This window comes from Dromaius novaehollandiae, chromosome 3, assembly GCF_036370855.1.
Source record: "Dromaius novaehollandiae isolate bDroNov1 chromosome 3, bDroNov1.hap1, whole genome shotgun sequence".
Classification (NCBI taxonomy): domain Eukaryota; kingdom Metazoa; phylum Chordata; class Aves; order Casuariiformes; family Dromaiidae; genus Dromaius; species Dromaius novaehollandiae.
Window position 1 is genome coordinate 50,661,563 of NC_088100.1, and position 25,261 is coordinate 50,686,823.

The following is a 25,261-nucleotide window of genomic DNA, read 5'->3' on the forward strand; positions in this document are numbered from 1 at the left end:
AAGCATTTCAGATTTGTGGGCTGCCCCCCATTGTCATTGTTGCATTGGTTCAGGGACATACTCTTCTTTTCAGCACACTGAAACAAGCAGTAATCTGAAACAGATTTGGTGACCCTTCAGCATTAAATCATGCTTTGTGGTGCTTTATTCCTACTCCAAAAGACTTTATGCATTAGCAGGTACATAAAATTGCACCAGAGGCTGAACGCATACTGAAAAGAAAAGTAATAAATGATTCCACATGGCCTTAATTTTTCAAAGCAGTGCACCACTGTTTTAAAGCAATAGTGCTTAATTTTCCAATTAGGAGACTTTAAATAAATCTTGTAACCCACAGATACAGAAACGCTCTCACTTCAAGTATTCTTCGCAGCTGAGAGATCTGGGTGCACCAACAATTTTCACAGTCAAACGGTGCCCTTGGTGTGCTAGCTAGCAAGGGTACAATTAGCCAAGGCAGTTAATTTCTTCTTTTTATTCAAGAAAGCTTGTGTCATCATTACTGCACAGACACAGGTCACAAAGCCTCTATGAGCAAACTGAATAAGCATACGTTACTCTAAGCTTCTTGTACTTGAACATCTGTCAGACCTCAGCTACAGTTCCATCCCAACTTTCCATGTTACTTCCAAGGAAAAAAATCCACTTCAATAAAACAAGGCTTATAATACCTCTGCCTAGATACATTTTAAGCTTAATATGCCTATTATGGAAAGTAGCTACTGTATTTAGAAACAGCAGCCTCTTCAGCAGATCATTTCTCAGTGTGTATTCAATTATGTGTGCTCACTTAAATGATACAGAAAAAAAAACAAAACAGGTTTTACTCTTCTATTGTCATTGGCCCTCCACAGGTAAAACAGCAGTGAATGACTTGAAACGTGTGTCTTTAGCAAAGTGGTTTGCTAAACTGAAGGAAGTGATTTTGCAGGGCAGGTGAGGATGCATATGAAAGAATGGATTTGACTTCTCAAATTCCAGGAGAAGTTTGCAGGGCAGTTAGCTATAACTGCATGTCCCAAGCACGTTTAAGCAACACTCACATGAGCCACAAGGAATGTAGGCCTTTAATACCACAAGCAAGACTCAGGCAGAACTGAGGCACTAAAGTTCAAAACTGCACTCTCAAAAGCTTCTGTTCAACTGATGCCTAATCCTGGAGGCTCTGGAGTCCTATTTTTAGACTGTCAACATCTCAAGATACAGGACATTTTGCTTCTGGCATTCCCAGAGCCGCCCTATGTTGGGCAGTTCTTTGCCTTTCTTCCCCCTTGGCCCAATTTTGGAATTCGGAGCTTAGCCACTTCTCCATGCAAGACGAGACCCACAGCCCCAGCTCCGCAGCCCTCGGTGCACATCCAACACATGCCAGCAGGCTCCGGCTCCTTACAAAATGCTGTCACGATCACTCTCCCAAGACAGGACAGTAGGTAGGAGGTGCCCAGCACCATCCCACAGCTCACTGAAGCATTTCTCAGACACTCAGAAAATGTGACCCTCTTTCCAGTTCTCTGACTTGATGCAACTCCTGAGTCAGCAGCCGCTCAGTTCCTCCAGGGTGGGAGAGAGAGAGAACCAGCTGCAAGTGCTTATCATCGACTTCCCCACCATGTGCTGAGCTGCTGACTGGTTTTGCTTAACACTTCACCGGCCCCTTTGAACCCTTTCTCAACTCCCCAGGAGGGACTTCCTTCCCTCTGTGTGCCTTGCAGTGCCCCACACTAGGAGATTTAAGGTTAACTTCCTCCCCTTCTGCCTGAGGGGGTTCAGATGCCTCTCCCTGACCAGCCTGAGGAGCATCTTACCAACCAGGAGATAGGCTAGCCTAACACACACTCCATTTTCAGCCAGCCTGTTGAACTTGTACTGCTGCCTGGGGGTGAGGGTGGGGATGCAGGATCCAGGGGAGCAATCAAGGAGAAGCCAGGACCTAGCAATAACAACATTGCCACGGGGAAGGGAGGGGAACAACCTTGGATTTCAATCCCCTTTTCCAGCACTGCTTCTGCACTGAACAGTGAGAGGACAAAACCAAAAGCTCTGGGAAAAGGGCCAAACCCCACAACTCCAGCTCTTTCCTATGCAAGTGCTCTGATTGCTTGGGATACATAATGGGGGCCTTTGGACTTCCTCCTCCAGTGGCCATGTGCAAGAGAAAATAATACAGCCTTTCTCAGTTCTTTCAAAGAATGAATGTAAGCACCTGCTCTCAAAAGAGGCCAGGCTGTAAATCTCAACCAGAGAAAGATCCTCTCCTGCAATCCAAATTCTCTTAAACTGATCCCTGATTCAGGCCTCCACTGTACAAGTATGTCCTGTATTTGGAGGCATAGGGAAGCAGGACTGTGAAAAGCAGTTATTTTAGGGCTGTGCTGTATAAGCACTGGTAAAACAAATTGGGCATCCAGGCTACATCTCTCTGCACAGCACCATGCAGATACGACAGCCATCTCAGGTATGACAGCCACCTCAGGGATGTTTTTGTCCCACAAAGACATCCAACAATGCCACAATTTCAGAGGCATAACATTTTCAGGCCTCCCTTGCAGTGCCCTAACTCTAGGCACTTAGGAAACTGGATCCTACTGCAAGACACGTCACTAGTCCACTGTGTATCTTACAGACCTCAGCTGCCTCATGCAGGGCAGTAAATTCCCCTCCAGAGGTAGCCTGCAATTAAACATTGAGACGAGTGAAATAGGAAAACCTAGAGATGATTTTGTGTAATCTTCAACATAGCAGAAGCTTCTTGCAGACAATTTTTAGTGCAAGTTTTACCATACTGTACTTTAGAGAATGATTTCCCCCCCCCAGATGCACTCATCCCCAATTAGGTTCAACGCAGCATTTTAAGCGCACATTCAGCTGCCCCGTGTTTCCACTTTTAATTAAGAGACTGAGTCACTCAGGCAGGAGCTCGCAGCGCTCCCCACGCCGAGCGGCCGCCAGCCGCCCCTCCGCCCGATGAGTCTGCACCGAGCCAGGCGACCCGGGGCCAAGGCCTGCGTCCCGGCTACTTACTCCGACACTTGCTCGGGGAGAGAAAGCGAGCGACACAGCAGGCCCGGCCTGGCGGGGCGGGGGGCGGGGCGGGCGGGCGCGCCCGCCCCCCGGCCTCCGCCTCACGGGGGGGGAGGCGAGACCCCGGCCCGGGGCACTTTCCCCCCGCCGCATTTTACTAGATTGTTTATTATTTTCCAAGGGGCGGGGGCAGGGTGGCGGCGCCGGCCAATGGGAGGCGCCGCTGCCCTGACGGGCGACGCGCGGCGGCCAATGGGAGCCGAGGGTGGGCCCCGGCGGTCACGCGCGGCCCTAGAGCATGACATCATCTGTTTGCACGCCGCAGCCTAGCTTGGTGCGGACGGGGCGGGGCGCGGGCGGGGCCGGCGGGCGGGGCGGGAGGAGCCGCCGCGATGCGGGGCGGTGGCGCCTCCGCGGGGGAATGATGAGGGCTGTTAACTCCTCTCGCCCCGCCGCCCGTTAGGTGACGAGGCGGTGCTCGTCCGGCGCCCCTCGGAGCCCCTCACCCGCCCTCGTGGCAGCGCGGCTGGCGTTAACGGGGGGCCGCCGGCGGCTCCCAGCGCTGACCCCCGAGTGCACGGGCAGGGGAGGGTGTTAAGCGATAATAATGGGGTGATGAAGTCCGGAGCGGGCATAATCGAGGCCGCTGGGCCAGCTGACATGCCCAGGTTGCACAGTGAGGCAGTGTCAGGGCAGAGCTGCGTTGATCTGCCATGAAGAGCCCAAAAAGGAAACGAGAGAAGCGTCTCAACAGATACTCGGGGATGTTGGTACATGAAAGGGTCCTGTGTGGGGGGAGGAGGATAGGGGAGGTGATTAAATGCCTCCTTGAATCATTAACAGAAGCTGTTGTTACCGAGATTAAGTCCTTGTTACAGAGATTAAACCCTTTCTTTTCATCTCAGCAATGTTTTTTTTTAAAAAAAGTCGAGTTTCTTTTTCAAAGCTTGCTGCATCTTAGCAGTTTTGATTCATTTGACCACAATAATCTAAACTCAGTAACTGCATGTATTCCCAAGTATTTGAAAATTATGATGCAAACTTTTAGGTAGCATAATGTTGGCTTAAAAAGCAGGTTTAAAGGGTTTAAAAAATGCAATTAGTTTTTTTTTTCTACTTTCTTCCTGGGTACTGAGCCCTGAGAATGTACTTGGGTCCCATCCATGGAGCATCAGAAACTTGGCTATTGGTTTAAAATGGAAACTGAATGTTCCTTTAATAGGACTTTAAGAGCAGGGTTTTCAGGAAAATACCAGTGATGCAGGACTCATAAATAAAGCTGAGAGAGCTGGCAAGGACAGGTCTGTGCTTCTATGTGTGATTGTTATTAAATATATGAAACACTGTTACAAACCCACTTCTTCCATCCACAAGAAGCTGCGGGTCTTTCTTGGGCTACCAGGCACAGCATTTTGGTTGGGCCTTGGCAATGCAGCTTCAGCAGATGGGAAGCCGCTTTAGGGACAATTAGAAGTTATAGGGTTGAATTTTCCCACTTCATTGGCATCACATATAGACCGGGGCTCTTGGAGGTTTTGGATAGTTTTCTCCAGAAAGGTCATCCCCTGCCTCCCCCACTCTTCTCTTTTTTTATGTAGGCAACTGAAGTCACTGTATTCCACAACGTGCAGAAACAGGGAGTTCCTCAGTGGTGGGTGCTCCAGTTTAGGTGTATTCAGACCTGAATGCTTCCAGCCTTAGGTCTGCTCCCCCGATTGTCAAGGTCACTTGGGGAAAGGATTCTCCTCTCCTTTCCACAGCAGTAACATCACCATTTCCTTCTGCTACTGCATAGCTCTTCCTTCCCCCTCCCCTCTGTTACAATGCTCCCTCCGTCAGTTCACAGGCTGAAGGGTAACTTCAATTCATCTATAAATCGCTGTTCATCATTCAAGGGAAATTTTATGGCCAGAAGTCTGTAGCCATCTCTGGCAAACCCCTAACATCTCCATGGCAAGATGTGGACTCTTGATCTGTGCCTATCTGCCAGTCGGTCCCCTTTATAACTTTGGAACCCATTAGCCAGTTTTCCCCAAACTGGACAGAAAGGTTAAAGTCTCAAAGTATGAAGTTGGCTGGCTTATAGATGACATTTCTCACTAATCAGCAGACAGGTTGCTCTGAATCATCCACAAAACCTGCTGCCCTTTGCCCAGTTTGTGCTGAAAGGATGTAGTAGAGAACTCCGGGAAGAACAAGAAATACAGCGGGGGAGCAACTATCTCGCGGGATACATGGGAGGGGTAGATGGGGTTATTGCGGTGCACACAAACCCGTTGGAGACCAGGCTCCAGGTGGCTTACAGAACAACCTGTTATATACTCTGTGTGAAGTCAATGTAGACAATGCAGCCATTGTTTAAAGTAGCTGCAGTATAACATTGTCTTAGTGAACAGCAGTATACCTAACAATGGATTCCTATAATGACGAGCTTCAGGTCCTCCACCCCAGCGCAGCTTTGACTCTGCCTCCAGCTGTGCACCTACGGTTTTGCAACAGGGTATTTGCATAAGAGAGGTAAAGATGGAAACGTGTCCTGCACTCCTCTAGCTACCAGCCCAGTGAGAGTGTAGGCTATTGGAGCATGAAGGAGTGATTGTATCTGGGTTACTGCTATAAACTGGTACATTATTATCTTAGGAAAAGCTGACTTTCTGAAACAACAAAATGGAAGAATCAGACTGAAAACTGAGCCACTGATAGCCTTCTGTAGTGGAGCGTAAAGCTTTAAAGGGTTTTGCCCAACAAAAAAATCACTTCTGCAGATTCCCACTCAGAGTTCACGATACCCTGTAAACATTACTTTCCCCCAAGCAGTAGGCAATAGGCTTCACATCTCATGGGCCTTGAACCGTCCACGAGCAGCCACGCTCACCCACAGGCATGACTCGCAGCTGCAAAGTAGCTGTGACCCCACCAGATCCATATTATCAGTCACTGAATTCTGTCTTCCATCCGAGAAGCTGATAGCTGCATAGCCTTCTGTATAAGAAGGTGGCTACGTGATCCACTGTGATGGATACACATGCTCACAGTATAAACATGAGTAGGGATTATAGATAAAAAGAGATGCAGAAGAAGACAGGCACTGCCCTGAAAAGCTTGCAGTCTGAGTAGGCACAATAAATGAGTGAGGCTTTCAAACGACCTCTGGGCTGGTCTAACTTTATTCCTGTTGAAGTCAGTGATAAAACTCCCATAAATTGAGCCTTTTTCAAAATCCCAGCCTTGGGGCATTGAAGTACTTGAAGGAAGAGACTGGAAATCTTGCAGGCTTTAGATTCAGTTGCGATCAGTTTTCATACTTATTTTGGTCGGCCCAGTCATGGAATGGTGATCAGGAGGACTCATCTGTCTTTCTATTTTTCTCACATAAATTTGGCTAAGTAAAACGTGTAAGAACAATTGAACTGTGGTTTTAATTCTGCCTCTAAACTGCAATATCATGGGTAGGAAATGCTGTGTGGAGCTACAAAGAACTGGTGCTCTAACTTTTTTGATAAAGGCTATACAGCTGATATACCAGTGAATTTTGAAGAGGGAAGATAATCTTGTAGTAAAGGCCCCAAGGCTGGCACTCAGATCTAGTTTTCTTTCTCCTTTCTGACACAGGCTTCCTGTATGACCTCAGCACTGTCACATAATCTCTCAATGCCTCAGTCCATCATCCCTTTAATAGGGTTACTACATGCTTACTTCCTTTCTCCCACCCTGTGCCTGTCTTACTTGGACTGCAATTCTGCCAGGGAGTGGAGCATTTCTTGCCACGTGCATGGCCTTCACCTAGTGCAATGAGACCTAATGGCAATGCCTATACAGTAATGCAATGCCAATTAAATAAATAAACGAAGATGACAGTATAATTTAGGGCTAGATTTTCAGCTTGTAATCCAGCCCAAGGTCAAAGTGCTGTCCTTCCCTGGGACCTCAGGACCTAAAGAAAGCAGGGAGCTTTTTGCATTGGTCGAAATCTGCCCTAAGCATTTGAAAGTTTTGGGAAAGGGCTGAGCATCTTCTCATCATGAGCAGCCTTGTCTCATCTTGGCTCATGACTCTTCAACGCTGCTGCGGTACTACTAACCTACCAATTGCTAAGCAATACAGATAAATGCCGGTTTACAGTATCAATTTTACAGCCAATACAGTATCACAACTGCACCGTAGCTGATGTCTTTCTGAGAGACTGAAAACCCTTCCAGTCGCATGAGGGGCCATGGTACGACAAAAGCCATGGCACGATACACACGGTCGTGACCTAAAATGAAATCATGCACTGAAATGTGTTAGTTGCAATGAAAATTACTTCCATTACCTGAACCTGCATTTATTCTGATTAAGTCAGTGAACCTTCCATAGTTTGATAAGTGAGAATTAATCGTATGCCTGCTGAAATGCTGTCCCTTGTAATAAAATCACGCTGAACTATTCCTAATGAGTGCCACTTGAATTTGAAATATAACTAGATCCTGAGGGCCTTAGCCGTTATTTAGCAGGACACGACAAGCATCCAGGATCAGGGCCTTACTGTTTTCTAATCGAACTGAATGGCTTTCAAATCTCATTGCTCATCTATGATGCTAAATAAATCAGGGATAATTTAATTTGTCTGCTGAGCTAATTCTATCCAGAAATGCTTTAGAAGCACACCTACTTCTCAACACATGCAGTTGACTATATCTGGTATCTGAGACAACACTATTTTTGTACTAAATCTGATCCATAGTTTGTTTGGGTCGATACAAAGTGGGGCAAGAACTGATACCTTGACATTGCTTCACAAGGTATTTATAACTACATCTATATTAACAGCTCTCTATATTCTTTGGCTTTGCGAGTCACCCCTTTATCCAACCCATAATTAACTACATCTTCATCTGAGCTCCTTCAGAGGGCTTTCTGTTACAGCATGTACGTTGAGGAGGAAGTACAGGGGGGATAACATTTGTGCGTACATGCCTGAACATGCTCCTCTGTCACCCGCAGGCTGAAAGGAAGTTTTTTAAAAAATGGCTAGATTTAATTTGACTCCAAATTTGAAGTTTACCAAAATAGCTTTTACACAGGTTTACGACCGATGAAAACAATTTGGAAAAGAAACAACGCCGTGACTGTCAGCCAAAACTGTTTTTATAGTAAGATAAAAGCAGCAATTGCTGCAGCTGTGTTGCTAATGCTACTTGCTAGTCAGGTGGACCTAAAAAGAAAAGGTACGGAAAAGAGGAATTATTAAGTTTAAGCTTGAAATTATTCATTGCTGGAATGCAGAGAACAAGGAACAGCGTAAGCCTAGCAAAGCGTTGCTGTTAGACTTTTATTGCTTTTTGTAGCCTGCTGCGGGGACGCTCGGCGCACTCTCGTCCCGCCGCACGCTCTCCGGTCACGCCGGTAAATAAACGTGCGGCTGGGGACACCAAGGCCGGGGGATGGCGGGGAGCGTCGCGGCAGGCCCGAGCGGCGGGGAGCAGAGGCGAGCGGCTCGCTGCTCCCCCCGCTCGCTCCCCGCGGTCTCCCCCGGCGCCGGGCAGCGGCGGGCGTCCCGCGGACCGCGGCAGCAGCGAACCCGCCCCGTCGGGGCGGCCCTGCCCCGCCGCCGCCGCCGCCCGGCCCCCTCGGCCTTGTGGGCGGGCCGCGGCGCGCCGTGCGGTTAGGTTGAGGCTGGCTGCGTGCGTCTATAACTTTGTGTTGCTGCCCGCGGTTGTTAGGAGGAGGGATGTGGAGGTCGGCGGCGAGCGGGGCGCCAGGCGGCTGGGGCGGGCTGGGGCGGCAGCGCGGCTGCTCGGCGGCGGCGGGCTCGCCTTTCGGCGGCGGCTGGCCGAGGCGGCGTGCGGCGGGCTGCGCTCGCCGCCTTCGCCTTTAAAGGGGAGGCTCGGCGGAGCCGAAGGCGCAGGAGCGGCAGGAACCATGCAGCAGCAGCGGCGACAGCAGCAGCGGCAGCAGCGCTGCTTTTTCCTCCCGTGAATGTGGATCGCGCTTTCTGCGGGCGTTGGAGGGGGCTGTTGATCCCCCCCCCCCCCGGCCTCCCTCCCCTCTCGGCGTGGCTCTCGCTGCCTCTCCTGCCTGTGCTTTTTAAATGACTTGAGTGAAGGGGGGAAAAACTGTCAAGATGGCAGCAGCAGGAGCAAGGAGGTTATGAATGTGGTGTTGATGCTGGAACAAAACCTATTCTCTTTGGCAGCCCTAGGCAGGGCTTAGAGCTTCTGGACCTGTTGGAAGACTGGTGATTTGATTTGCTCGCGTTGCGTTTGCTTTTTCCCTTCGAGAAGGATTTTTTTTTAAGCCAGCCAACCCTCAGGGTGGCTTTTCCTCCCTCCTCCCCCCGCTCCGTCGGCTTTGAGATTTTGGGGGGTTGCTTGTGCGTGGCTCGGGGGGTGCTGCAAAGTGACAGGCTCATGCTAGTATGCAGTTGGATGCCTGCTAAGACTTCGGCTCCTTTTAGGGCGTTTTGAAGAAGGAAAAAGTCTTCGGTGTAACCTGAAGGAGCCCTCTCCCCCCCCTCCTGCCGAGAGAGGGGGGAAAAGGGGAAAAAACCCCAGACCCCGAAGGAAGATCTCTGCGGAAGCGACGAGGAGCGAGCTCGGAGGTGCCGGGGCGGGGGGTCCTCCCCGGCTGGAAGTAGCCGCGGTCGCCGCCGGAGCTACTCGCGCCGCTGCATGGAGTGAAACATAAACAAACACACGCACCGCGGGAGCGGCCGCGCGGCGGGCGCCGCCCGACCCCGCGCCGCCGCTCCGGCCTTTTATTCCGTTTTTTTTTTTTTTTTCCCCCCGGCCTTCTCCCCGCCCTCCGGCGGCGCCCCGCCCGCGGCAGCGGGGCCCGGGGTGCGCGGCGCGGCGCGGCCCTCGGCGGAGAGCGGCATGCCCGCCCGGCCGCTCCGCGCCTCCTAGGCTGCCCGCGGCTCCGAGCAGGCGGCCGCCCGCGCCGTCGCAGCGCCGCGGCGCCCCCGCAGAGGCCGCGATGGCGGAGGCGTCGCCCCCCGGGCCGCTCTCGCCCCTCGACGTGGAGCTGGACCCCGAGTTCGAGCCCCAGAGCCGGCCCCGCTCCTGCACCTGGCCGCTGCAGAGGCCCGAGCTGCAGGCCAGCCCCGCCAAGGCCGGCGGCGAGCCGCCCGCCGACGCCGCCTCCATGATCCCCGAGGAGGAGGACGACGACGACGACGGGGGCGGCTCGGCCATGGCCGTCGGCAGCGCGGCCCCCGCCGGCGGCGAGGCGGCGGCGGCCGTCCCGGAGGAGGCGGCGCGGCTGCTGGCGCCGCTGCCCGCCGGCGGCCCCGAGGGGCCGAGCCCGGCGCCCGGGGGGGCGGCGGGCGGCGGGGGGCTGAGCGGCGGCCCGGCGGCAGCGGCGGCGCCGAGGAAGTGCTCGTCGCGGCGCAACGCGTGGGGCAACCTGTCCTACGCCGACCTCATCACCCGCGCCATCGAGAGCTCCCCCGAGAAGCGGCTCACCCTCTCGCAGATCTACGACTGGATGGTGCGCTGCGTGCCCTACTTCAAGGACAAGGGCGACAGCAACAGCTCGGCCGGCTGGAAGGTGAGACGGGGCGGCGGCTCCGAGGGGCCGCGGGCTTCCCCGGCGGGTCTGGGGGCCGCGTCCTCCCCCTTCCCCGTTTATTCGTTTATTTAGGCTGTAAAGAGCGTGGGGTGGCGGAAGGGGGAAAGAAAGTTTGGGCGCTTCCCTGTTGCCGTGTGCGGGCGGCGAGGTGGCTCCGGTGCTGGGGAAGACGCTGCACCGCCTGCGTGGAGCTGGTGCGCAGGGGAACCAGCAGGGAAGGAAAAGAGGCGGCGGGGGAAAGATAGAGAAAGAAGAGAAATACTTTAATGACTTTTTCTTTCAAATGACTTTTTCTTTCAAGTTATAGACACCTTTAGCGTCCCCGGTGATAGAAACGAGCAGAGTTGCTTTCGTACCGTTCCGGTCCTAGTCTCAGAGCTCAAGTATAGCACGACTCTTATTTTCTTGCAAAAAAAAAAAAAAAAAAAAAAAAAAAAAACCTAAGATCCCCCACATGATTCCGAAAGGCAGCGGAGGAAAATCTGGGTGCTGACGTTTCTTAATGAAGTTAATCAGACCTGGGAGGTGTTGGTGCTCGGGCCCGGGGACGCCGGCTCCCACCGTGTCGGCGCAGCACCGCGCGCTGGTAAATGCCGTGTATGCGAGCGTGCTCTGCCCGGCCCCGTGGCAGGTAGCAGCTCAGATCACTCCCCGAATAGAAAGGCAGGAACAAAATCTGGCTTGGTGGAGTGTTTACCTAGCGCACACGAAAGCACGTTGCCTGCAGCGGGGGGGCTGGTTTCAGAGTCAGCCCGCCAAGGCCTAGCAGGAGCTACCGCTGCCCGCAGAGCCTGTCCGCAGGGGTTCACCGAGCCGCCCCCCGTTTCGTGTGTCAGCTTATCGGTGCGCTGAGATGTCACCGACGTGCGGCTGCCCGGCAGCGTGTGGATGCTGTTCGCAGGAGGAGATCCTGCTGCGGCTCCCTTGCCGCCGAGGGCCGGGGTTAGTAGCCTCGTAGGCTGAGTTTCTGAATGGACGACTGAAGGCGAATTTGCAGGGAAGTTTTCTTGTATTACAGAGAAATTAAATTTCCTCTTGCAGCTCTCTATCTTTGGTTCAGGAGGTAAACTTGCACGGAATGAGTCAGTCAGAAATATTACAGGGATGAACAATTTCTGGGCATTTTCATATTAGCAACCCTGCCTCATATTTTGGTTTCTGAACAGGGCTTGCTGCTAGGAATCGAGGTGCAGATGTGTGGTTTTTCCCTTCCAAAGGGAGCATTATAGCGGGAGCATTTCACTGCTGTTTGTCTCAGGTCTGGGAAGACATGAACACAAAGTTTATCGGCGGCATAGCTCATTCAAGACCAGGCTCTTAAAAACAGCTCATTCAAGACCAGGCTTTTAAAAACACAGATGTGCTTTCAAGCTTTTGCATCTGTGTTAAATGTTGAATTTCGCTGCAACTTTACAAGTGCAACATAGAGCGTGATAACGGGTTAAATGCTATGATGACAGCCTTTGCCTTCCTAAGTTGCTTGGCATCATATGCAGAAGCAATGGCTTTAGATGTCAGCTGTTATGAGAAATCCGGTCTTTTTATCTGATACCTTGAGTTTCCAGTAAATTATAGCTACCAACGGAAGGAAAGCTTCTGAAACAAAAGCCCTGGTACTGTTTCTACTCAGTTCAGTGGCAAAACTCCCGTTCACTTTGGCAGAAGCAGGATATGGGCCATAACGCAAAGTGCTCACATTGATTAGTATGCTTAATACAGTCACAATTTTTCTGACAATTTGTACTGTTAATTTGATACTGATTCCTTTTCTGAGCAGCATTAACTGGTACTTGGAGCTAATTAAAATGTTAAAAACTTGGATCCCTTGAGATTTCTTGGGTATAATTTAGTTCAGAAGTTTCTCACAAGCCTTTAAGATGACCTTTATCAGAATATGCTAGCACGTTGCAAACAGAAAATTCTTCCTGCTTTTAATGACTGTGAGCTGTCTTGGAAAGTTACAGTGACACGTTTGATGGTGTTAGCGGAGTGTGTGTGTGTGCGTGGGTGGTGGGGGCATACTGAAGGAGGCAAAGGAGAGGTCAGGAGCTAATAATTTGCCAGGCATCCCAAACTGAAGAATTTAATTTCTAGCAGGGCTGGAGTTTCCTTTAATGTATGCCTGTGCATTTGGAAGAGGAATATTTCAGCTTCTTGCCTGGAATAGAAGTTACATTTTGCAGAGACAACACTCTTAAATAGAGACTCCATCTTAGTCTCCCAGTGCTAAACACACATTATATGTTATCATCATCCTTGTTTCCCTCACAGGTAATGAATACGACCCTTCAGGAGCTAATGTCAGCTTTTCACTTTAAACTTTTTCAGGTTGCTAGTGAGCTGAGATTTTAAGTGAACGGAAGATACTCCTGTATCAGAAGGCTTTTATCTTAATTTAGAATACTTTTACACAACTAAGTTCTTTGAAGGCAGCAAGCACATTTAACAATATTCTGCACTGAAAGGGAAAATTGACATTTTAAACACAGGGAAGAAGATAACTTGGTTTTGTTATTGTATGTATTATTATTTATGAAATATTAGCACTGTTTGCCGTGAAATGTGCTGAAGACCATAATCCATAAACATCACTGGGTTTACACTCCTTGAAACAATTACTTTAAGAGCTATAAATTAAAGTTACAACTATCATTCAGATACACTTTTTCTTTTTTCTTGTTCCCCCTTTTTTTTTTTTTTTTTTTTGCCTAAGGCATTAAAGCAGAAGTGAATATTTCAGATGTGGTCGGGAAGGCATATATTACGTTTCCGCTAATTCAGATAAGGTTTGCCCAATACACACACCAGCAAGCTCTTTTGCCCCCCCGGCCCTGCCCCGGTGGGATGTTAGCTAACCTAATACTGCCTGACAGCTGACTAGGGCACTAGGATACACTACATTGCCCTGGACCCAACGTGCTGCGAACGCTGTCGTATGCCCACGTTCGACCCGTTTCGATACAATCCTGCACACTTCCAAATTGCTGGAAAGGATTTAGATGCATGCTTCGGTATCTGCCTGCTGTCTTGGCTGGTTTGGGGAAGTCAGTATTTTAATTTGTTATCTCTGGGGGTTTGAGGGGAAGGTCTGAGAGTGAGGTGGTTTCACTGCCGTGGGGATGTGCAGCGTAAGGCGAGTGTCGCAGTTCCTTGCACAGAGTTCCTCGATGACTAGATGTACCTGCGTTTCCAAATTCTGGTGGCTGTTACCCTACCTAAGTGCTGCAGTAACAAAACTAGTGTGCTGACTTAATTTTTCTTTTTTATTCAGATATTTAGGATGCAGTAACTTAGGTCGCTCGATAATCCTGAAATAGAAAATTGAAACACCTTTGTGTCTGTGTATATAATAGAGGTGCCCGAGTTCATCGTAGCCCGTTTAAGTACTTTCGCATCTCTTCCTATAATGTTATTTTGTCATTTCTTGCAGCACTACCCTGTGAAACGCAGTCCTTTCTGCATAAGGAGTACACTAGGGGGACTATTTTCCTCTTTGTTGAGCAGTATCGTAAGACAATGAGCCCAGTCCTTTATACACAGTAACTCCCAAATTTAAATGCAGCTGATTTGCTTTGCTTTGTTTTGTTTTTGCATCAGAAGCCTATTTGTTTTACACCTGTTGCATTCATCTTCCTCGTGAAAGAAAAGTACTAGCTGCTGGGATGTTTGATTTGGAGGGGAGAGTTTTGGAAACTTTGCACATGAACATTTTGTCATTTATTACCTTTTTTTATTGACCAGTATGTACCACAGTGCTGCAGTTTCTTCAGTGTAGCAAATGCATGAGTCTTTTCTCTAATTATTGAGAGTTGAAAAGACTCGCAAAATTTAGCAGCTATGTAGACAGATGTCTAAATCTGCTAGCCAGATGCTAATATGCAAGATGTGTGGGACTTTTTTTGTCATCCTTTTGCAAAGGATGTGGGAAGGAAGCAGCACTACTCTCTGTTCTTATTTCTCTTTCCTGGGAATGGCATGCAGCTCCATCAGGAGCAGCAGCATAAAACTGGAATTTGCCTCAGTTTCATTTTTTTTGTGCTGCTTTTTTTTATTTCCCAGTTAACTGCTAGCAAGAGTATTTTTTCCAACCTTTTTTTAAATCCTTCCTTTTTTCTCTAATTATGAGCTGCCTTGTTGGTCTGTGCAGAAGGGTTTAAGTTACAAACTGATCTGAGTGTTTAAAGTTTGATTTACCATAGCAAGCATGGTTTTAAGCATGTGAAAGGCTCTTGGTAGTTCACTGGGATTAGCTATATGCCTAAAGCTAACTTCATGCTTAAGCATCTCACCTGATCGAGGCCTTGCTATGCTGTGCTTTAACAAAATCCTTGGTAGCGCTTGTAAGTGCATTTTGTGCTGGACAAAATAGAGAGATGAAGGCCCAAATTTTAAACCGCTAGAAAACAAGCTTATTGCATCAAAGATGGGTAGAATATACTTTAGTATCAAAGTGATAAATGACTTTTTAAACTTTCCAGTAGGTGTTGTACGTAGGTATTATTACACATTACTATTTTATATCCGGAACCTACATCAAAGATCTCGCTTTTCCCTAGCTTATACAGGCGCACAACAGCTCTTAGGGGAAGGGTGGATATTGAGCAGCTCTTTCAGAATCACTGACATTGCTTCACCCACCATGTGACAGTGAGGAGCACCTTTACTTAAGGACTTAAATGCAGACACAAGCACATCACCTCAGTGAATACCATCAACTGGAAAGACTCACAGGCTCTGATAAACATTTCTTTTGATGTGGATAGGAAATCTTCAGCAACTGGCGCAGGATAATATCAATGTCAGGTGGATTGGCTTGATAAATACCACAGTCAGTGTTCCTCAGTTCTTTAAAAACAAAAGCTGTTTAAAACAATCAAGCAACATTGGCATTGTCTGTAACATTATTACTGTAAATATTTGAGCACGTTTAAGATACAAAGCTTGAGAGTCATATGTTGGCTCCTACACTTACCTGCGTGTTTGAAAGTGCACGGTTTGTGTTAGTAAAAATTAAATCACACTGCTGCCTTTTATATCTGTCATATCATATTGGCTTGAACAAACACTGCTGACAGTGTTTTATTTCAGAAAAAAATCCAGCCTTCCCTGTATTTGTGCAGCAGGTTTCTGAGCCCCAGCTGCATACTCTGGCGGGCTGTGTGGAGCCGGTCAAAGTCGGGGAGAGAGCTGGCATGGCCCTTCTGCCCCAGCGCCTCCTGCTTCGGCTTGGTTTTGCCCTTGCAGAGTGAATGTGCCGGAGGTTATACGCAAGGCCATTTTTTATTCCGGTCATTTTGGTAGTTCTGCAGCACTTTGCTGTAATCCTGGGAGATTATGGAAGGCCGGGCACGTGCTGGTGCGTTTAAAGAGGCAAGTGATTAGGGTTAGCCCGGGTGTTTTGTGAAAGCTCTTTGTGCTGATGTGGACAAAGTGGAAATCCAAAGTCGGTGGCAGAAGGCGAGCCAGCCCGGGGAGGGCAGCACGCGCTCCTGCCGCTGGCCTTGGGAAGGGAACTGCCTGGCCGAGGAGGAAGCCCCACCAAATCCCCCTGCGGCACAGGGCTGTTTTTGAGGAGCTCAAGTGGGGTGGATGGGGAAGATGGGAGACTAAGCATGAAACCACCTCAGAAAATGAGGATGGATGCGCTCTGTTCAAAGAGGGGCTGAAAGAATTGCCTTGGAGAGAAGGGAAAACTCGTGATAATCCGCCAAATTGTTTCTCTAGGTGGCAGCCTACTAAAAGTGCCCTGCAACGCTTTGGCTGCCAACTATTTTGTGTGAAAGTATGGAAAATCTTTAGCGAGGATTGTTGCTTATTCGCAATGCAATTACAGTGGGTCTTAGTGTAATGGCAGCTTGCCAAGGGAGAAACAGAAAATGTTTCATAATGCAAGTTGTTAGTTCGACTACAGTCTTTGCCTGTTCCCATTTCTCTCCCACTTTGAGGAAAGCTTTACTACTATCTTTGTCACAGAAAATGTGCCTGAGGACAGGGTTATAAAATGGCAGCTTTAATTTCATTTTAAGGCAGAAGGCCCTCGACGCTTGGAGAGGGAGCCGCTCTGGAGGAAAGCGGGCTCTGCGTCTCCTCCTGCTCATCCTCCCCCTGCAAAGGAAAACTGGAATTCCCGAGTCTGCGCTCCTGCCCCAGGACGTTCCATGGCAGGAGGCACTTGCAGGTCTCTCAACAAGGACTGAGTACGCTGATAAAGGCTGAGCCCGGTAACACACTTGCAGTTTTTTTGATGTGGCTTTTCTTACGGCTGACGATACGTGCGCAGTGCTGTGGTTCAAGTAGCAAAGTAACATGTTCAAGCAATGCACGTGGTCATTCAGTTTTCAGTAGTGCTTGTTCAGCATATCATGAGTTAAGTGAAGATTAAGTTTAACCTTTTATTCTCTCTTTTTTTGTGCTCCTACGAACTTAGACTCTTCTTTTTTATTACAATTTTCTGAGCATTGCCACACACAAAGCTTAGAAAATGAGGTGCATTTAGTCAATTTATGGCCTGACATATGTTAATTAACATTAATTACCTGCTTGAATAGTCCATTTAGCACTTATTATTAAAAAGTGGCTTGCCTACAGAAGGGCATTTTCCTTCAGAGTGAGATGTTTTGTTCTGACTTGCTTCAGACAAAGTCAGAATTGGGTATCCCATGCTTCTTTGCACAGCTACTGGTTTTCTTATGTTCCAGTTGTGCATGGTGGGATACCATTGCAATACTGGCAGTCACCAGCTCCTTGTCCGTGTGTATTTGACATTTGCTTAACATTGGCTTAGCTTTCCAAGCAAACCGGTGTGTTTCCAAGTGGCTTTTGCTAGCAATAGGTACAACTCTTTCTTCTCTGGCTGAGGCAGCTGGAGAAGGGGAGCAAAAATGTGAATTAGGTTGAAAAGACAGTGGAGTACTATTCCAGAAAGTCTTCTCTTGGTGCAGAGTTGGCAGAGAAGGTGGCACTGTTTCTCAGCTTGCCAAAAAATAAAAGTATGGATAGTGCTGCAGACCTGACAGGCCATTGGAGCCACAAAATTGAAGAAAAATAGCGGACAGGAGCTTTGCTGAAGAACAGTGAGGAGCTTGCTCCAGAGCTGCTGCCATGAGCCGCGAGGAGCAATTCCTTATTTGTTCGCGAGTTTTAGTAGGCACAGGGATTTTTTTCCTGGAGATCTGGATCACAATAAGAGACAGTGTTAATAGGACCGAAGCAGCTGCAGGATGCCTTTGGGAGAGTGAAGGATGGGGGGCCGTCAAAGAGCGGGAGGAAGCAATACCTGCTGTGGGAGATAACTGCATGCCGTGATCCACACTCTGTTGGGGTGGTGGCTGTTCAGAGAGCGTCGCAAGCTCTGAGTAGTCCTCGAGGTGCCCCTTACATGACAATTGCCAGGGGCACCTTATCAAGGATGCCTCATATATCGACTTAGAGGAAAGGACCTTGTGTTCTGGGGATGGGCTTTTTCTAATGTGGTGAGCGGCTTGTCGTGGTCTGCATTGCACGGCCCCAGCAGCAGAGCCCACAGTTTGTGGTTTTGCCTGGGATATTGGTTTTGCCATTCATTTAAAATGAAGCAGCAACTGTCCATCACAGCAGCTAGGGCTCGGTCAGGTCCTGTTGCACCCCTTCACTCCAGGAAAATGTCTGTGGCAGCACAGAGAGGAAGGTGCATTTCTGTGGGGGAGGGATGTCACTTCGACAGGTTGTATGTTCTCTAGACTGTAGAAGGTCTGAGAGCCATCCTTGTGGTGCAGGTACAGATTTGAGTGCTGAGACCCTCTTGGTGACATGGGGGACCTGTGTGAATTTTTCAGATGAGTGCATGGACTTTCAGAATATAAAACACTTTGGCTTAGGGGTGGACATTTTTAAAACCACCTTCAGAATTTGTAAATGTGTTTCCCCTCCCTTCTCCCCATAAAACATGAGTGCTTAAATGCAGGGCAGAGGGTGCAAACTGTAGGAGCTTAAACAAAGAGGCAAGGTTCATTTTGCTTCACAGGCCTCAGGAATTTCCTCTTGGTGGCCACAAGGAGATCTGGGAGCGTGGCACCAATCCCATGCTTGGGATGGGATGGAGGGGTTGAAAGAGCTCAGCTGTGCTAGATGGGCCAGCTGGAGGGAGGAATTGCTGGGGGGGACCTGCAGCACCTGGCAAGGAGGGCTGCTCTGAGCCTCGTAAGCCCAATGCTGATGAATCTGCAGGTTCCTGCTGCGGTTGAAGACAAGCTACCACTGGAGTGGAGTGTGGTCTCCAGCAACAGCAGATTATATTTTATGATCTTCATCAGCTGCATCTCCTGGGAAATGTTTCTGGCCTGTGAGGCCACAGCCCACCTCCGCTTTGTCGAGAGCCTCCCTTTCTGGCAGTTCGCTGGGTGCAGCAAGCCCTTTCTCGTCCAGCTCTTGGTGACCAAAAGGCCTTCCCTCTTGGGCTTCTCTGCTCTTTATCATCTTTGAGAAACCCACACAGCCCCTCAGCTTCTCTTCACCTACTTTTCTCTGCCACAGAGACCTCGAGGGTTCCCTCCTATGTTCCTTTTGTGTGCTCTTCAGTTTGCCATGCGCTGAGCAAGGGCTGTGGCAAGCCTTTGGTCTAAAACCTGTGAGATGAGGGAAGTAAGAAGCAGACACCACTTACTGTTCAGTTTCCAAAGCACCAACATTAAAAAAAGAATCCATTCCCCAATTCTCTCTTCTCCAATTCCTCATTCCAGTCTGGGAAAACTGCAGAGCTGATATGTCCTGCTTCACTTTTTTCTTCCTTGCCTTTTGTAACACCAGTTGCGGGACGTTGCGTGATGCACGGTTTGCCTCTGTGGTTAATGGACAGCTGACTCATCGCTGTGCAAGGCAAATTGCAGAGGACAGCAGCATTTCGGGTGCAGCTACAGCCCCAATGAATGGCAGTTTCGGGGCACTCTGCGGGGCTGGGAACAAGCGAGCGATTGCATTAGTGCGCTGCCTCATCCGTGTGATGAAACAGCAAGGGAGCTGCCTTGCAGTGGGGCTGAAGGGGAAGGGCATCACTGTGTCGCTGTTGCATTTTGCCCGAATGGTACCTCCTGCTGCTGGGCAAGGCTCAGGAGGAGCCAGCCTGGCCGTGCAAAGCAGTGATCTCTTCTTGGGGCCATCCCCTCGCATGTCTGCTCAAACATGCTTGTAACACTGCTTTGCACAGAATTTGAGGCAGGTCAGGAGTTAACAGCCCTGGTGCCTTGTTCGTAGTGCTGTGTATGTGTCCTACCTGGACTTTGCTTATTGGTGCAATTTTCTTTATCTGTACATTCATACCGATTAAAAATAAAGGCCATATTAAGATTTCTACTGATATAAAATGCTTTTGTAAGATTTTCCTGATAGTGAAATGCCTTTCTGGGATTTGTTCTGATAAAGAAATGCCTTGTGAAGATTAGTTCTTATAACAGATTTGCACTAACGAATTGATTTAATTGCTCACTTGATCAAAACACGCTATGTACTTAAGAGCTGACTTATGAAATGCTGCGTTCTCACCTTCTTGTGCAGCAGCAGGGCCTGGGATCTTTGTAAACGTGGGTGCTGCTTCTGGAGCACGTGGCATAGGCTGTAACTTCAGGGGAACAGGCGATCTTGGAAAACTTTTGAGATCGGTGCCATTTGAGGCGAGGGGGTCTTTTCAGAAAGAAAACACACTTCAGGTGGACGGCACGGCACGGTACCGATGGCGGCTACTCGGGGCCTCTGCAGCCGGTGCCTAGAGGTCCCCTGGGCAGCATTGCCTGCGTGTTTTTGGAGGCTCGCCGCACTAGGTGTGGGGCGCTGCTTGTGCAAGCTCAGGCTGTTGTGTGTCTGAGTGCTCCTGACAGTCAGGTGTGTTTTAGTGGCATGAGTCACTGTGTCATGCCACTTCTGAGTCCCTTCACCCATTGCCTGTGCCGATGTGAAAGGTGGGTCCATGCTGACGTTTCTATGCAAACACCTTGTCCAGAGCTTCAGGATAACAACAGGTGACGGAGGTGTTGCTGGAGGTGTGGTTAGGTCCTTTGACACCTCTGGGGCTACCTTAACGCTTCTTGTTTTACTGTGGGGCTGCATGGAGGCCTGCTCGTCACCCAGCTGCAAGCCCCAAGCTGTGCAGGGCCTTCAGACAAGTCCGTGTTACCACCCCTGCTTTTCCCAGGCTTCCAGCTCTCCCTGGAGAGCGGTGGAGGCCATGGGTCCTTCTGGGTTGGTGACTGGCAGGTGTGACAAAGTCCTAGAAAAAGGTTCTCAGCAGGTTTGCTGGCTCGTGACTCACACGAGCAGAAAAGGGCAGAACCAGGCTGGACGCCAGCGTTTTAACTGGGCGGTAGCTTCTGTTTATCGGGACCCCAGAGGAGTGGAAGGCAAACAGATAAATGGGAAGGCTGCTGGGGACAGAAAGCAGTCTGTCATGGGAGAACAGCTAGAGGAGCACCAAAACACTTTGAACAGAGCCACTTGGCCTTCACTGCACCTCCAGGGTGCTGCGACCAGGCAGTCCAAAGCAATTGGTAGCAGGAATGCAAGTTGTGCACAGATGCAGCCCAGTTCGTGACAGTGCTACCTTCATGGGTAGACGAGGTAAAGAGAGCAGGATCTGACTCCTGTCCCGGCTGAGGGCCACGTTAGAGCAGTGTAATGAGGCTTTTCTGTGAAAGCAGGGCTCTCCTGCAGTGCCGCAGCAGAGTGCATTTGCATTAGTGTAAGTAAGAGTCAAGCCAGCAGTGCTTACAATCCTGGTTGTAGCTGAGCCTAGGCTCCCCATGAGGACTAAGCAGGACCATGGAATGTTAGTAACAGTGTTACACTTAAGTAAACAAAGCTTTGCTTAAAAACATGTTAATTACCTAATAATATTCTAATACAAACCGCTTTCCTAGTCTGGACAGCCAGCACCTCTGAAATTGTAAATGATTTGCCATTATGGCTTAGTGCTTTCTCATGCTGTATCAGATTGGTTTCTGCATTTTTTTTTTCAAAATAGGATGAAGGAGAATAAATATATTATTTTAAATAAATCATTTTAGGATATGAATTCCAGGACCATATTTATTTTATCTGGAACAGGGACTGAATTATCTTGATACATACTCCAGCTGCATGTCGGCGCTCTTACAACCTGCTGTATTTGGTTTCTTCTCTCCATGCTGGCTCTTCAAGCAGACATTTCAGCTCTGCAAAGGCATGTTATGACCAAGGTTAGCCCCACTTTCTCATATGGAGTCTGCAGTGTAAACATACCTTAAAATGCAAGACTTAATCCAGATCAAAAATTTCTGACTTTGTGGGTATCGTAAAGTTAGGCTGTGAACCCCTATCTTGTGTAAATACATTTGCTAGTACTTCATGGAGGATTTATCGGTTTCACATAAAAAGTTCTAGATATGCTTAGTACATAAAATTGGCTTCTGATACTGCTAAACAAAGAGCATCTTTGTGTAAGACTTTAACAGGCTCCCACATTATCACCTTTTTTTTGCTGATTGGTTTTGCTCGGAGAACAGTAATGTGGTTTCCTGAAAACCTATAATCTATTATTTGTTCTGCTAAACTGCCGTGGACCTTAGCTAATTTTCAGAGAATATTTTTTCCAGGAATTCATAGGAGAAGGTGACACCAGTTCAAGTCGTGTCCTGAGATGCATGTAAGCTGAGACACGTTAAGCCACTGTCCCTGTTTTTGTGCAACACGATCTGTTATGTTTAAAAGTTTCACTGTATGGGGGAACTCAAAACCATTTGTCTGACATGTCAGGTTTCAAAGTGAATGGTGGTTCTTTAAGTATTCATCAGGACCTATAATGGGAGAGTCCTGTTCCTACTATGCCTTTGTAGGAGAATAACGTTGATGCTAAGAACGATGCTGCCACTGAGAAGCTGTAAAAACTCTAAAGTATTGTGTGACTCTTGTGCAAGCAGCTTCTGCTTTTGCATAGCCTGAGCCGTATATGTAGCCCAGATAAATAGGTCACATCTAAACTATTAGATTTGAGAATGCAAATCATGTCAGAGCCCTGAATGGATTGGACCAGAGGTTTCTAGCCTAGCTTGTGAGCAGCCAAAACCTCCTAATCTGATATTATGATTATTTTCATCATTATGTTGACAGTGTTTGATTCTTACTTCACAAAGCATACTGCTCTTATGACCCAGTTTACGCATGGTGAAAATACTTCTGATAAAAATGTACTAGAAGATTTGCACACTTGAGGTAGGAGAGAAGTCTTGTATGAGGAGCTGTTTCTTGGAAAGTTCTGGGGAAGGGAGCGGTGTGCTTGAGAAGGTATTTGAAAATCAAGAGGGAGGCCATTTTACATACAAAAGAAGAGGGAAAGTGTTTAGGCCATAAGGTAGCAGCATACGGGGCTTGGAGGAGGAAGAACTCTGTAAACTAGCAGTAGGAAGTAAATCAACCTGATTTATGTTTATAGACATCTGATGTCTACTGGGCCTAGTGGGGTAGCTTGGAGCAGGTGGAAGAAGCATACTGTTTACCTAATTAGAAACATAAATAAAATCTTTCCAACGTTTTTCTAAATTAAAATGCATTTGAAGCATATGTCAGGCTTCTCACATCCAGGAAAGATCTCTCAAGCCCTGTCATTCCCCAGGGAGGATATTTCCATTTCACCTTCTTCCAGGCTCTGCCAGGTAGCAGTTCTCCTGGTCAGAGGATGCAGTGGGACGTTCATTAGCAGTCGGAGGCATCAGGGTTCCTCCTGAATGCGTCCATACAGGTCTTTATTGCAGTCAGTGGGAAAATATGTACTATTTGGGGTGATAAACCGGGGAATTGGAAAACCAAAGAAAATGAGTGCGGTTGAAATCGGTAAAGACAAGATTTCACCTCTGTGTATTTAATTTAAAAGTTGGTGATGGTAGGGAGCAGAGCCTGGGTTGCTGTACAGTAAGAACAGCTCCATTTCTCCTGTGTATTTTAGACACTGGGGAGACAAAGGTGATGCTAATTGCAAGAGAAACTACTTAACTGCTTTGTATTATGTTTAAAACGAAGGGGGAATAACACTGATTGAATGACCTATTTTGACTTTCTCAGTCTAACGTTTAATGTTTCAGTGGACAGTGGATTATAATTTTATCAAATCCTGCTGGAAATGAATATGTTGCTGGGTAAAATATTTTAGCCTTGCAGTTTTAACCACAAAGTTACCTCTTGCCACTTGACTCAGTGGCAGGAGTTTTCTCTTTCATCTGGAAAGGTCTTTTGCTATGCAACACACTGACAGCAGGGTTTTTTAATACAAAATAGGGACCTGTCAGGAAGAATATAAAATAGGGCAGTGAAGGAGTCTAATTTAGAAGCAGAAAGGGCATAAATCTCCACCTCTTTCTGATGACAGAAGACCAAAGTACAGAAATGTACTTAATGCTGGTAAAATGTAGTCCTGGTACCAGAGAACAGGCTCTGTTAAAGGGGGAGCTGCACCTAACATTGTTACAAGTTTTTTAACATTATTTTCAGTATGTAGCTGGTTGATACATAAGGTGATTCTCAAATGACAGAGTGCCTCTGTTAGGATCTGCTCTGCTTATTGTGTAGTTACAGAAATTGTTTGCTGTTTTGGACAAGTGTCAGACAGAATAATACTGAATAAGTCCCAGATGAATGTGGGTGGTGAAAGGAGAAAAATAACTTCAAATACAGAGGGGTAATACCAGCTGAACAGCCAGTGTTGATCCTATGGTGCTGAAAACTGGAAACAGAAAAAAAATCTTTTTTTTTTTTTTTTAAATGATGGAAAATCTTAACTGACAGATCTGTTCTGATCAGAGTTTGGTACCTTTCTCAGATGTGCAGCAAATTGGCATCAGTGGAACAGCGCTGTAAATTATTCAGAGAGCGAGCACAAGTACAAACGAGTCTCCAAAACTTGGGAGTAACGTCAAATTCTTTGTCCATTTAGAACAACGTGACCTGTAGCGTCAGCTGCGGTTGCTGGATCCAAGGGTTTAAGAAGTGAAAACAACACGTATTTGGCCAGGATAAAATGTTCATTTGGGGCTTTGGCAACAGCTCCGTGGGGACTCATCCTTGGAAAAAACTTTTCTCATGTCATTTTTTATTCAGACTGGTACCAAGCATGTGGCATGCCAGTGCTTTCTAATTAAAGAAGAAAAAAAAAGTGGTAAATTGGAGCTAGTGTGGATTTGGTGCACCCTCAGCCTGGAGGAAAAAACAGTCTGCTCGAGCAGGAGTAGGATAGCAGTTGTTAGAGAAATTAAGTATGGATTTCCTTTGATTGTAGCTGAATCATAGCATCTTACTAAATTTATCCAGTTTTGAGTGCCTGGTTTCTGGTTTGACATTTTTGTTGTGTTGTCCCCCCCCCCCCGAGCTCTCTATGGGCCGCGAGATGATAGTTTCCTTAGTTTCTGCAGGAAACCCTATCAAGTATCAAACCACTGTTTCTTCCACGTGGCTACAAACGTGCTGGAAGCCACAGAAATCTCTCCAGAAGCAACACGATACAGCGGGTGGGGTTCAAGCAATGGCAGGCCTGTGCCTTTCCTGTTTGCCAGCAGCAGACGGGGAACAGGAAAGTTGCATTTTGCACGGCTTGACCAATAAGTTCAGGCTGTTGGTGTATCTCTGTGGATAGTTCTCACTGTTGAGTGACATGCCAAACAGAAGTATTAAAGAAGAACATACTTATACCAAAATCTACCCT

The 25,261-nt window shown here is 48.0% G+C and overlaps 1 protein-coding gene and 1 long non-coding RNA gene across 18 annotated transcripts in view; one reads left to right on the forward strand and one right to left on the reverse strand.

The window, feature by feature from the left end:
* Positions 1-3,197, reverse strand: part of LOC112995158 (uncharacterized) — a 34,935-nt gene extending 31,738 nt beyond the window's left edge. For all 16 annotated transcript variants that reach the window (XR_003262111.2, XR_003262109.2, XR_003262108.2 and 13 more), the window contains exon 1: positions 3,022-3,197. This is a non-coding gene — a long non-coding RNA (uncharacterized LOC112995158). The remainder of the gene's footprint in view (positions 1-3,021) is intronic.
* A 5,434-nt stretch (positions 3,198-8,631) lies between these two features.
* FOXO3 (forkhead box O3) overlaps positions 8,632-25,261 on the forward strand; it is a 100,082-nt gene continuing 83,452 nt past the window's right edge. For both annotated transcript variants that reach the window (XR_010388326.1, XM_026119955.2), the window contains exon 1: positions 8,632-10,548. Coding sequence is in view for 1 of the 2 variants with exons in the window: in XM_026119955.2 (XP_025975740.2) it covers positions 9,976-10,548 (573 nt within the window). In the remaining variant the exon portion in view is untranslated. The remainder of the gene's footprint in view (positions 10,549-25,261) is intronic.